We start from the raw sequence: 12,359 nt of genomic DNA, 5'->3' as shown, positions 1-12,359 counted from the left end.
AGTGAGCCCCACAGTGAAATCACTGTTTTATTCCATGATAAGAAGTAAAAGACTGGTTTAAAAGGAAGCTTAGATGGTCTTTTTAATTCCGTCATTTGTCTATAAAAACAAGGCAAAATATTTGTTCACGTTACCACAGATGGAGGTCTGATTCCCCACTGTGATAAAGCTGGAAGCAACAGGAGCTAATTTATACTGTGGTAATTACCACAGTCTAACACTAAAATAAATGCAGCAATATTATTTTTTAAAGCTCACGCAGTTTAGGCAGAAACAGTAATAAAGTCTGAACACATTCAGTCATTTAAAACGAACAAGTAGGTGATCCTAAGAGTTTTAAAGACGACAATTGGACCTCTGTCTTTTTTTATTTTAATTTTTGCATGTTCAACCTCTTATTTGAAAGGTTTTTTCCATTCCAACTATGGATTGCTGGTTTCCGGTTTATAAGGTCATTAATAATGGAGTCAATTAAGTCACATGAATCAATGACCCATCCATCCAACATGTGAGTTGTTACAAAGACATGCTCCATGTTTTGAAGGTTGTGAAACTACCTGGGAAGAAAAGCCAAGTCTGCATTGTAGATGTTTATTTATCCATCCAATTTCTTCTGCTTATCTGTGGTTGGGTCACTAAGGAAACGTGTCCAAAAGGGAAACCCCGACATTTCCCTCCATAGAGCCAAACTCCAGCTCCTCTTGGGGGATCCCAACACATTCCCAGGCCAGAGAAGATGTATAATCCCTCCAGTGAGTTCTGAGTCCTCCTCCCAGTGAGATGTGCCCGAAAAGCTTCCAGAAGAAGGCACCAGGAGGCATCCTAATCAAATGCCCAAACCACCTCAGCTGACTTCTTTTAATGCGGAGGAGCAGTGGCTCTACTCCGGATTATCCCTGAATGACGGAGCTCCTCACACAGTCTCTAAAGGCGAGCCTGGCCGCACTTTGAAGCCATCCCATTTCAGCCACTTGAATCACAGATTTTGTTATCCCAGACATAATCTATCCCTCGTGATTACAGATGAGGGCTGGTACATAAACGGACCAGTAAATACAGAGCTATGCCTTTCAGCACAGCTCCTCCTTTACCAGGACAGACTGAAGGAATATCCTCATTACTGCAGATGAAGCCCTAATTCGTCCCTTCATCTTCTGCTTCATATTGCTATCACTTAGGATTAAGACTCCCAGATACTTTAATTCCTCTGTTTGTTTAGTGTTGGTTTTACAGCTTAATGTAGACAGCTTCCTCCACTCTTCTTTCAAACCATTTGTCTTCTTTATCAAAAAAAGAGTCCATTATCTTTATGATGAAAGTGGACCACTGAGTCTTGACCTAAAGAGCTGGCTCTCCTGTGTTGTGTCCTGTTTGTGTAGTACACAAACATCTGAACACTTTTCGTTGCACTGAAATGCATCCAAAACATCGGTCAGGTTGTGTTTGAGTGTTGATCCTCAGGATAAACCAGCTTCAGTCTGAGGTGTCTTGTCTGGTTTGAACTGCTCCAAGAGTTGTGTTTGTATTTCAGTCTTAAAACTAAACCGTTCAGGCTAAATTTCTTCTTTTTCTTTTGGCTGTACCCTTTCCAGGGGTTGCCACAGCGAGTCATCCTCCTGATTTAGCTGGAGATATTCATGGCTAAATGAGGGCACTTGATATGCATCATATGACACCGCTGTGTTTTCAGCTTAAGGGAACACCACAGGCTCATTGTTGCTGGCATACAAAGATAAAAACAAATGTGAGCAGATCAGTTTATCGCTTTATGCATAAAGACGTTGTTGTTGTTTTTTAATATATTTGAATTGACAGGCACTGTCTAAATTCATTACACAAACTCTCTTCCAGGATGTCAACAGTAGGGTACAGTCAATCAAACGGTTCTTTAGTCATCTAATACACGGTTCCTTTAAGATCAGGCATTTAACAAACCCAGTTTGTCAATGGGGTTCCACTGAGAGAGGCTGCAAACTCCAAATGATTGATCTGTGAAACAGTTTTTTTTTTCTCCTGCTGTGACATAGAAGCATCAAACAACTCTCTGAAAGTGGACATTTTGGAAGATGCCTCTGTGACCTTTTCAAAACAAGCCGGAGGATATGAATAGCTTATCTGTATTTTTTTTTTTTTTTACGTTTTTCAGTCTGAATGAAACAGATTGGTGTCTACATAAAGCAAACTCCGGATGTGAATTCCATGGCTCCCTGGAGACATCACAAACACTGATGATATGCAGTCTGAAAAGGAGGAAAATTACCAAAAAGCAGGGAGAAAAAAAAGAAACTTCACAAGCGACACAAGCTTTTACAGCTTATGAAACAAAATACTTAGATTCTGACTTCTAACTTCACACAACAGACGTCTTGTAACATATTTAATTAAAAAAGCTATTAATTTTTTTTTTTAGCTGCAGTACTGCACCAGTTAGAGAGACATGACTTTTTAATTACTGTCTGACCTTTGCTAACATCCTTGATAAACAAACTGTATTCACACAGAGCAGGTGGAGATTACTTTGCTCAATGTAGTCGTGTTTATTTGAATTAATAGTTACCTTGCCGATCGCGTCCCAAAATTTAGCAGAGGAACAACAAGTCCAAGAATCCATCTGTTCATCCTCTACAGACTTTGGTGAGCACACAATTAAAAGAAAAATCTAGGAGTCATTATTTTTGATGAGGCAAGCTCGGAGCAAGAGTAGTAGCAGTGGAGCAGACGCCGTCAGAATACAGAAAACACCTCACAACACAAAGCAGTGCTGACTGAGAAGGTAGCTACACACCACAGATGAACCGTATGCAACATTATACCCAGGAAAATAAAAAAACATTTTATAGTCTTATCATCTGGGCAACCCAAGCAGCTCAAACAAAGACTTAAAATTTGAATATTTCTATTGACCAAATCAAATATGACTCTTTAATTTAGGAATTTATTTGTTTAAACAAACAAAAAAAAGAGCCAATATGATTTTTGAAATGAGGAACCATCTTGCTGTGTGGAAACAGGACTAACTACTACATAATGATTTACATAAATCATCATAAAAATAACATCTTTTTAGTTTCACAACACTAGTTTTTTTAAAAAAAGGCTTTTTTAAATGCTCACATTTGAATAGATAGTTCATGAAATCTTGCAAAATGTTGAATAAAATCAAAACTGTACATCTATAAAATTGTAACTAAAAGCACTGAATTAAACTGTGATATTTAATGTTGTCCTACAAAAATACATCTTTCATTTTGAATCTGATATCAATTATTCTAAAGAACAAATTTATGGCCTCATCGGAAATACTGGTTGGGGAAAAGAATAAATTAAATTTACACCAAATTAAACACTTCTGTGGGGTGTGTCAGAGCAGAGAGAAGCCAAAGAAAAGACCACTTGCATCTTAGTCCACAGATACAGCTTAGATCCCTTCATGTGGTAAAAAGCTGTTCTGATAAAGGGTTGATAAAAACATATTTTTTGTGTTTTTTATCCATTTAGCAAAAATTTAACCCATAATGTAGAAGAAGTGTGTAAAAAAACAACAAATAAATAAATATATAAACACCAGTGCCCACCTTCTGTACACTTCTTTGAGAATTAAGAAGGTACTGTACGTAGCAGCCAGGTGCTGCGTTTGTTTCACTGTTTATCCAAAAAATGTCAGCTTTTGACAATTTGATCACCTGGAGCATTCAGGTGTGTGTCAGCACAATGCCAACCAGGGAAGGCTTCAGCGGTGATCTTAAAGAAGCTTTTGTTGCTGCCCGTCGGTCTGGGAAGGGGTATAGGTGAAAAGTGGAAAACCTTCAAGACAGTTGCCAATTTTTTCAGGAGTGAACATTCCTAAAGGGGCATGCCAAGGTCGTACCATACAATGCACAAAGACATTGCAAAAAAAAAATAAAAAAAAATAATGTGGGGAACTGTCCGTGGTATTTTACTAAAATTGCACATATATGCACCCAGGTCAGGTCAATGATCAAAACAAGCTAAGGAGAGTGATCTGGTGTTAGTTTTTGGTGCCACAGACTGGACCTTCTAATTACATCTTCAGGCAACTCCAAACCAGGGAAATTTTCTCCAAGTGGGATGTTTACTTGCCCTCCAAATATATTTTATTTGCTCCTTTTAGTGTCGAGGTGAAGTATTTTCATTTAGCGCAGCCTGTAAATGTCATACCCGCTCACATCCCACCACATCACCGAGTCACAATGTGAAGGAAGGCGATTTTTTCTATCTTCTTTTCGACCATCATCTTAGAATCCACTCAGATCTACTGTTAACAATTAGATACCAAAAACATAAGCATAACTTAAAGTTATGATAAGTTTAGATAGTTAGATATTTTCTCCACTGATCTAAATATAATATGTTCTCAACAAAAAAGGCCAAATTAAAATTTAATTGCACTAAAAATACTGCCACCATCTATTTTGAATTCCATATTAAAGTTGTGCCTAGTTATAACAGCAAAGCAATTTCTCCATTTCCCCAGCTGGGTTGTCAGATAGATCATAATCGCTCTACTGAATACAATTCCCTTGAGCATTAGTTGAGAAGAAGCACTATTCCTGCCACACCATGATACCTACAGTCTGGTTGCAATCATAAATGAAGCCATCTCACTATGTCCTTGATGTCCTCTCCCACGGTTTTGTCCCACAGCGTAAAATCTAAGGTGTGAATTGTCAAGGTCCCCGGAGGGCAACGCTGCTTAACTATGACATCAACCCATTAAAAAAAATGGCTCCACACACAAAAACAAGCACACACTCCCTGCCAAACATTTCCTGGTCTGCTAGCTTTATGAGCCACTGTGCATCTAGGCGGTTAAAGTTTATGACACACAAAATAATAAATATGATAGATGCAGTTTTGTCAAAAAGAAACAGGAAAAAAACTTTAGTGATCAAACAGGAAATGCATGCGAGATTCTGTTGTTTTTGGCCTTTGACATGTTTCTGCCTTGGCTACCAGTCTGAGTCCACTTGTGTTTATGAATTTTTTTCTAAAACTGACCCATCTTGACCTTTCCCCCCCCGTGTAATTTCACCTCGTCAGGAGACTCGTCTACTTCTACAGTAAATCTTTTTTGTCATTGCCCTTGAGAATACAACCTTGTTTTCCAGACAATCTATGTTCTCCCTAAGCAGTGCTTTACCTTTAACACTACACACACTCTGGTCTGTTAAACAAATACTGGACTCACCCCCTTTGTGTTTATATGGTTGTTATTTCAAGTATCTATTAAACCTCACCCTGAGCATGCAGAGTCAGCATAGGTATGCAGTAAAATCATCACCTTGTGGTTACACAGAGTTGTAGACTACACTGTTGGTGATTTCTTTGTCAGCTACACATCAGAATCCAATAACTGTCACTGACTTTATGAACCCTGGGTGTACAACAGAGCACAAAGTAATCGCTTATAAATGCCAGTTCAACAATAAGGCCAAGGTCAAATGCAACGGCTGCAAAACCTGAGGAGGACAGAACAAGGGAGACCCGGGAAGGGAAATAAGGAGGGAGCATAAAAGGAAAAGGGGGCACTGAGTTATATCAACAACTGTGACAGCTGTGTGGAGATGGTGAGCTGAACCACAACAGGGAGGTTCAAGGGCAGGAATGCAGAACGCATCAGCCAGGCAGTGGCTTGTGTTCAGGTCTGACAGGGGCAGTCAGAGCCGAGGCACAATGTACAGCAGCTGCTTAATCCTACACTTCTGGCCTGATACCCAGCTGTGAGAAGCACAACTCGGACTTGTATATTTCCTAATGCTCGGGCTCTTCTGGGTCTGTCATTCACCTCGACTAAAACCACACGCCACTTGTCCTATGTCCTTACATAAAGGCAAACATTTGAGCAGAACAGGCAAAAGGATTCAGAGAACTCCTGGTTCTTACCAGCGACAGAGTTTGGTCTCGGCATCATGAGGGGCGACGATGACTGCGGTGGGTACTGACTGGGTCCCTCGGGCGAGTGACCTGGAAGTCGTGGAGGCCCCGACGTTCCCGCTGATACGTAGGGCGGCTTCTGCTGGTGGTCTGTCCTACTGGGGGTGTCAGCTGGTGTTGTTGCGGCACTGCTGGAGTCTTCTTCCACCACAGGGGAGCACGTGTCAGCCCGGACACTCTGTGCCAGGCCATGGCGCCCGCTGCTTCTTAGACTGCCATCTTTACTCCACTCAAGGCTGGAGCCACTGCGGTCATCATTCTCTGAAGAACTAGTGATGGTGGCTAAATGGAGGGGGGAAAAAAGGAGGGACAGAAACAGGAAATAATAAAGCAATAATTTTGGTGTGATACAGACATTTGTCTTTATCCGTCTTAATCTGTAGTGATAAACTTAGCTGTAATGGAACTTTGAATAACTGATTTTCATCATCACCTTTATCAACATTGTTCAGAAGCTCAATTTATATTTACAGTGACAGCTTCCTTGAACTGATTAAAAACTTGGAAGCATTATAGCTTAGATTTGCTAAATTAGTTGAAAGAATTAGTTCAGATGTTTTTTTTCCCCTCGTTTTCAAGGATTCTGAGTCAAAACAACAATTAGATGATGTACAAATATAAGTAAGCATGCAAAAAAACACGAGTGGATAACTACATCTGAAAATAACTCATTATTTTCTAGTTCAGACAGGTGTTTTGTTTAAATGAGAACAAATCCACTAATCCTTCCCGGGGCGATCTAACAGTAATCCATGCTGAGTAGAGAGCTGACAAGCAACTAGATAGAAAACCATTAATACAGACTGAGCTGCGACTGGCCGACCACCTGGCTGTGTTCAGACACACTGCTAATCTGGATTTCATTACACTGCGCCACATTGCATCATCATTAATAAAACAAACACAAGCTGGACCTTGTGACTCCAGTGCCGTTTATCCCTTCGAGTCACTCATGCGAGCACTTAAATCTAACCCACCTCTGGACATCTATTTAAAATCATCAGCGTTTAGGAGGTTAAAGCAATTGATTACTTAGTTGAACTGTAGGTCCTGACAAATAAATAACAAATCTAGGTGTACTTGGCTTTTGATGTGATGGGAAAAAAAAAAACGAATCAGAACTTATGGCCTATTTCAAGTCTTTCTCTAGGTACCCTATGCAACTGTTTTGTGACTTTTATTTAAAAAAAACTGCTTTTAATGCAGTACAAAGTTAAATTAATGTGTTTTTCAAACCAGAGTCAGGGTGAAAACTTCAAAGAATGGGGAGTATTAATCACAGGCAGGAATCTGACTTGTGCAGCACAGCTTTGTTCTTTTCCTTCCTTAACCACTTTTTCCAGGCGGGGGGGATGAGCTGTTGTGGCCCAGCGGTTCCGAATATTACCCAAAACACTCAAATCACCCAGAAAACAGTAAAGAGGTATTGTATGTTATAGTCTGCAATGTTAAACTTTAAACTTTTTCTTAATTTTGGCTTCTTCAACTATTTTCTGCATCCATCTCCCTCATTTTCTGCATGTTTATCTTAGCTGGGCAGGTGCTGCTAATGTAGCTGAGCTAAGAAAGAGCTGCTGAAGGTCCACAAGAATTTCACTTTGCTCACAGCTGAGTAGACTCTACAATCTTAACTTAAAATCAATTAAATCACAAGTCATAAGGTATCTTATTCTGTGGGCTATAAGTCCATTGTTCCTGTTAGATAACATCTCAGTCACAATTTAGATATATTTTACTGTATCATCATGGCGTGTAATGCAGTTTTAGACGTGAAGACTGGACAGAAGGTTCATGATAAACTAAGCAGCTGAAATCGTCACATTTCAACTTGAATTTTACTTTACAATAAGTCCTAAAACCTGGAGATCTTCTGGTTAGGACTCACACTTGTAGACCAACGCTGCAGCATCGCGTCAAACGATTAATTTTGATTTGCATCAAAGCCTCATAGCTGGAAGATACTATATCACAGTTTTCATAAATTATTCAAAAGCTAGCGATGGTATTGCTTTAGGGGATGTGGGGCACAATGACTGACTCATGGCAATCAGTTATATCAACTCTGGAGAACTGGAAATCCAACTGTGGTGTTATATTTAACTTCAGTAATATAGTATTATTTACTGCAGGGCTATCTTGCCGTTTAGTTTGTAGAAAATATATCTTTGTTACTGTTAAGTCATTGTGCATTTTTGAGTTGCCTTTATTTTTGAAATGTAGGAAGTAATTTTTTTAAAAGGTTTAACTTCTACTCACTGCTGCTGACTCTTCTCATTCCGAATATTCAAAACCTATTTTCCCAAATAAAATCCTGACATTTATAAAGCCACTCGAGGCTCTGAGAATTGAAACAGCAGGATGAATTAATGCATCAATAGACTTTGCCATCTTCCTGTCAGCCTGTGTAAATCCCCAGATGTCTTAAAGGGCTATTACTGGAGTTACAGCACAACGTCAAACTGATGCGACTGTCAAATTGCTGCTCTATCGTGCCGAAGCAGCTTTATACAAACCCACTGACTGACATACAAGGTGAACATCATGTGATATAAGTGCAATTCAGTCTCAACAAGGCCGACAGGGTGACAAATGACTGACAACACCCGTTATCCACCCTACAGGTATGAGGTAACATCTTTCCAGGATGAAAAAAAATATTGAAAAGAAGAGTTTTAAGCAAAACGCTGGACTTTTTCATGAGAAGTAACATGAAAAACGGATTGTGGTGCATGGTGAGAAGTTTGGGCTTTTTTCAAAAGTGAAAAAGTTTCACTTTACATTACCTTGTATAACTCAAGACATGCCTTACAGAGAGATGTTCTTTTATTTCCACCTTTAGTCTAAATGTAGATATAAACTGCAAACTTGAGGATTCAGTCCACATCAAAACTTCTTTCCAAGACATGGCTGCATAAATTTGCCTTTAATTACCTCTATATACTGTCCCAAATCATTTATCTTTAAATGTAATAATTTGCTATGAAAGGCTGATGAAGGGGTTAATTCTCACCTATGATCCCGCTGTCTTTGCTCTCGAGCGTCGAGCTGGGGCTGGTGATGGTCCCACAGGGGCTGGAGTGGCTGAGCGGGGGTCGACTCGCTGTGCTGTTGAGGGTGGAACATGGACTGTCGGTGCTGGGAGACGCCGTGCTGGTGGTCAGTGTAGAGCAAGGGCTAATACCCTGGCTGGTCAGATCACACTGAAGAGAACGGAGATCAAAAAGAGTTCAAACAAACCAAGGAGGTAAACAAAATGTGAAATAAAGCTCATCTAGACTATCACCCTGCAAGAAGTTACATTTTTGGAAAACTGAAGACCATTAAATACAACAGAAAATATATTTTATAACTTATTTTGGACGGGAAAGAATGGCTTAAAAAGTAACAGTAAAGGAAAAAGTAAAAGATCTAATTTAACTTAAGTTTATTTGAAGTGAATCATGTGGAAGCAATAGAAGAAATTCCTTCAGAAACAAGCAAGCATTTCACATGTGAGCATGACACACAAGCTGAAGGGTATGTGCACTGTAAAAAGCACAAGGTTTTAAAAAATTTGCACCCTCATATCCATATGTTTGGAGGAACTAAAGTAAGCGTAAAGAAAAAAATTCACAAGGGAAAAAGACTCGACTTTGTTGTGACACAATAGATAACCTTCTATTGTCACCGAGCCTCGCTGACAACCGTACAACAACTGGATCTTTGTCTGGAATAACTGACAACCGAAGAAATCCAAATTAATCCTTGTTTGTTGTTTCATCGTTTGCCTTCAACAAAATACAATGTAACTGAAGGTCGTCAGTGCTCCATTGTGAGACGAGCCAAACTACTTCAAACTACAGAGACGATGCCAGAACATTACTCAGCATCCTCTGTCTCCTGCCTCATTCACATGAAACTTCCCTAATTTAAATTATTGGGACTTTGTTCTATGTATGTTATGAACAAAAACACAAAATACTAATAATATATCAGCATGTATGAGTTAAATTTATTTAGCTGGGATCTGGGTTGGTCACAGCAGATATTGCTTACATGAATGAATGAATGTGCAGGTCTCCACATTAAATACCCCTAAAAGCAACTACATGTCCGGGTTGAATTGTGTCGTTTGTCATCCTCGTTGCAGCCACTTCGCTTGTTGCAGATACTTTAATTGCTTTTCAAGCAGCAATTTCTTACAAGGCTAAAGCTAAACCATGTTTTGCCTCAATCAAACCATCAATAAAAAGCTCAGAAAACCCATCTGTTTTTCAAAAAAGTGTATATTATAAAATATTTAAAGTTATTACCTCTTTGGTATTCTGTTTCAAACCGTACCACTGCATCTCAAAATGAATATCTGTGTAGTATGAATTTTTAAAGAGCAACTAAATTCACGATTAAGCTTTCTGCTTGAAGGTCTAAATATGTATGCAGTGCGTGTTAAAAGAACAAAAACGACAACTGGGAGATTGCTAACTAGCTTGCAGCTTGATTAACAACTTGTAGATTTGTGACATAACTGTGTAGCATTCTTTATTTTTACATTCCTCCTGTCTGTATGCCAACAACACAGCAAGAGTCAAACAGCAAATTGGGGTTTTAAAATGAGCTTCAAGGCAATACTGAAGCACGCTGAGTTAAAGACATGCTGTTAAACAGAGTCACGGAGGCAAAAACTGCTCTCAGATGACAATAATGAGCGCTGAGAACACATACCTACATGCACAAAAACAAAGTCAAAACCATTAGACTCCCATGCTCATTTCCTATTATGACTATGATTCATAAGACACTTTCTAAGCCGCTCTCACAATCCTAGATTTGCCAGTTCGGTGTCAAAACATGCCCGGGACACGAGATGATTGAGGAAATCGCAGCATGCTGGGCTCTGCTCCTCACACGGTCCCAGCTTAATTAGTAGAGCCAAACAAACTGAGGCTCAGACCTAACCTAACTATTTCTGGACCTGAGCTCAGATGCTCTTGTTACACACTCAAGAGCTCCTTAAATAGCATTTAAGTTAGAGGGAGACAAACACAAGAGAAATAAAACCGCATGCAAACAATTTCAAATAGCCACTTACTTTTCTTAGAACATATTTAACAGTTGAAATTAAACAGTCTGACAGTTACCATTGCTTGCTGTGCCAAGAAAATATGTCCCAATAGTTAAACTGTCCATAACTCACAGGGGGGGAAAACAAATCAGGTAGCAACAAAATAATCCATTCAGCTGTTTCACTGTGACAACTCGCCTCTCCTCTCATCAGCTCTCCTCTATCGCTCTATCTGAGTGCTGCAGCAGTGGCAGCAGCTGCTGCTGGGTGAGGGAGGGAGGGAGGGTGGAGGGGAGGGAAGAAAATCAAATACCTTCTTTTCATTCTTGTCGTCCATAGGTATGCGTGCCGTACCCGGGATCCCTTCTCCCAGTAAAAAGCCCAGCCTTGTCATCAGTTCCTGAGTGGCAGGAGAGGAGGAGCTCGGCTGTTGCTCTGCTTGCAGCTCTAGAGATGAGAGGGGGGGAAAGAGGGAGAGAGAGAGAAATGCTCAACATTAGCTGGGGGTGGGGGTGGGGGGGGGGGAAGATTCCCTGTCTGCACAGGATGGGCCACACAGGGCCACGCCGCCTGCCCTGCCCTCCTCGGCTCTGCTTTGAAATGCTACGCTGCGCTCTCCAGTAGCTGATGTGCTGCAGACCCGTAGAGGGCGAGGAGAGAAGGCAGGAGAGGGGGAGTGTGTGGAGGGGGCTGTGGCTTCAGTGCGTGTGCGTGTGTGTGTGTATGACAGTGTTTGAATACATGTGAATGTCTGGCATTGTTAAGAAAGCAGAGGCTATCTGTGTGTGTTTCTGTGTGTGTGTGTGTGTGTGTGTGTCCTACAACATGCCTTGAGTGCCAATTCCAGGGCTTTCTGCTTGTTTACAGCTCTCACTCTTAGAGCCTCCGAATACCAATGAGTGGACCCAGCAAAGCTTTAACCAACTTTGGTCCTCATTTTGAACCATTACACCAACTTTGAACTGTTATTTGAGAGCTGGAGTGTCAAAAGCAAAGCAGAGGCAAGTAGCAATCTAGTTTCTGTCTTACGCACTTTTACATATTAAATTTAAAAGAGGCGCTGAATCATAATCCTTACATTGAGTATGGAAATATGGACTGAACTGAGTGAAGTCAAAGCATTAGCTCAGAGCTGGCAGACAGTTCGATTATTGGTTAAAAGACGTGGAGTGAGCAAGGTACAAAAGCTTATTATACAGCTCTCTGTCAGCACCTTCTCCTCCTCTCTTTCATTTTCTCCTCTGCCCTCTGTCTTTCATAGTTATTAATAATGTTGACAGTAAATCTGATTTAATGCAAACAAGTCCAATGACGCCGTGTGTTGCCAGGCCTGAACAGAATTTAAAAAAAAATTACTTCTCCA

The 12,359-nt window shown here is 40.3% G+C and overlaps 1 protein-coding gene across 6 annotated transcripts in view; it reads right to left on the bottom strand.

Moving 5' to 3' along the window:
- Positions 1-12,359, bottom strand: part of tanc1b (tetratricopeptide repeat, ankyrin repeat and coiled-coil containing 1b) — a 91,060-nt gene that overhangs the window by 27,860 nt on the left and 50,841 nt on the right. For 5 of the 6 annotated variants that reach the window (XM_017424457.3, XM_017424456.3, XM_017424458.3 and 2 more), the window contains 3 exons: positions 11,310-11,443; positions 8,966-9,155; positions 5,905-6,237 (listed from right to left, as the gene is read on the bottom strand). In XM_017424457.3, coding sequence (XP_017279946.1) covers positions 5,905-6,237; positions 8,966-9,155; positions 11,310-11,443 — 657 coding nt within the window. Of the gene's footprint in view, positions 1-5,904; positions 6,238-8,965; positions 9,156-11,072; positions 11,214-11,309; positions 11,444-12,359 lie in introns of those variants that run through there. The other variant, XM_017424459.3, reaches the window with a different exon arrangement.

This window comes from Kryptolebias marmoratus, linkage group LG6 (genome assembly GCF_001649575.2).
Source record: "Kryptolebias marmoratus isolate JLee-2015 linkage group LG6, ASM164957v2, whole genome shotgun sequence".
NCBI classification, from domain to species: domain Eukaryota; kingdom Metazoa; phylum Chordata; class Actinopteri; order Cyprinodontiformes; family Rivulidae; genus Kryptolebias; species Kryptolebias marmoratus.
This window is presented reverse-complemented; position numbering and strand designations above follow the sequence as displayed.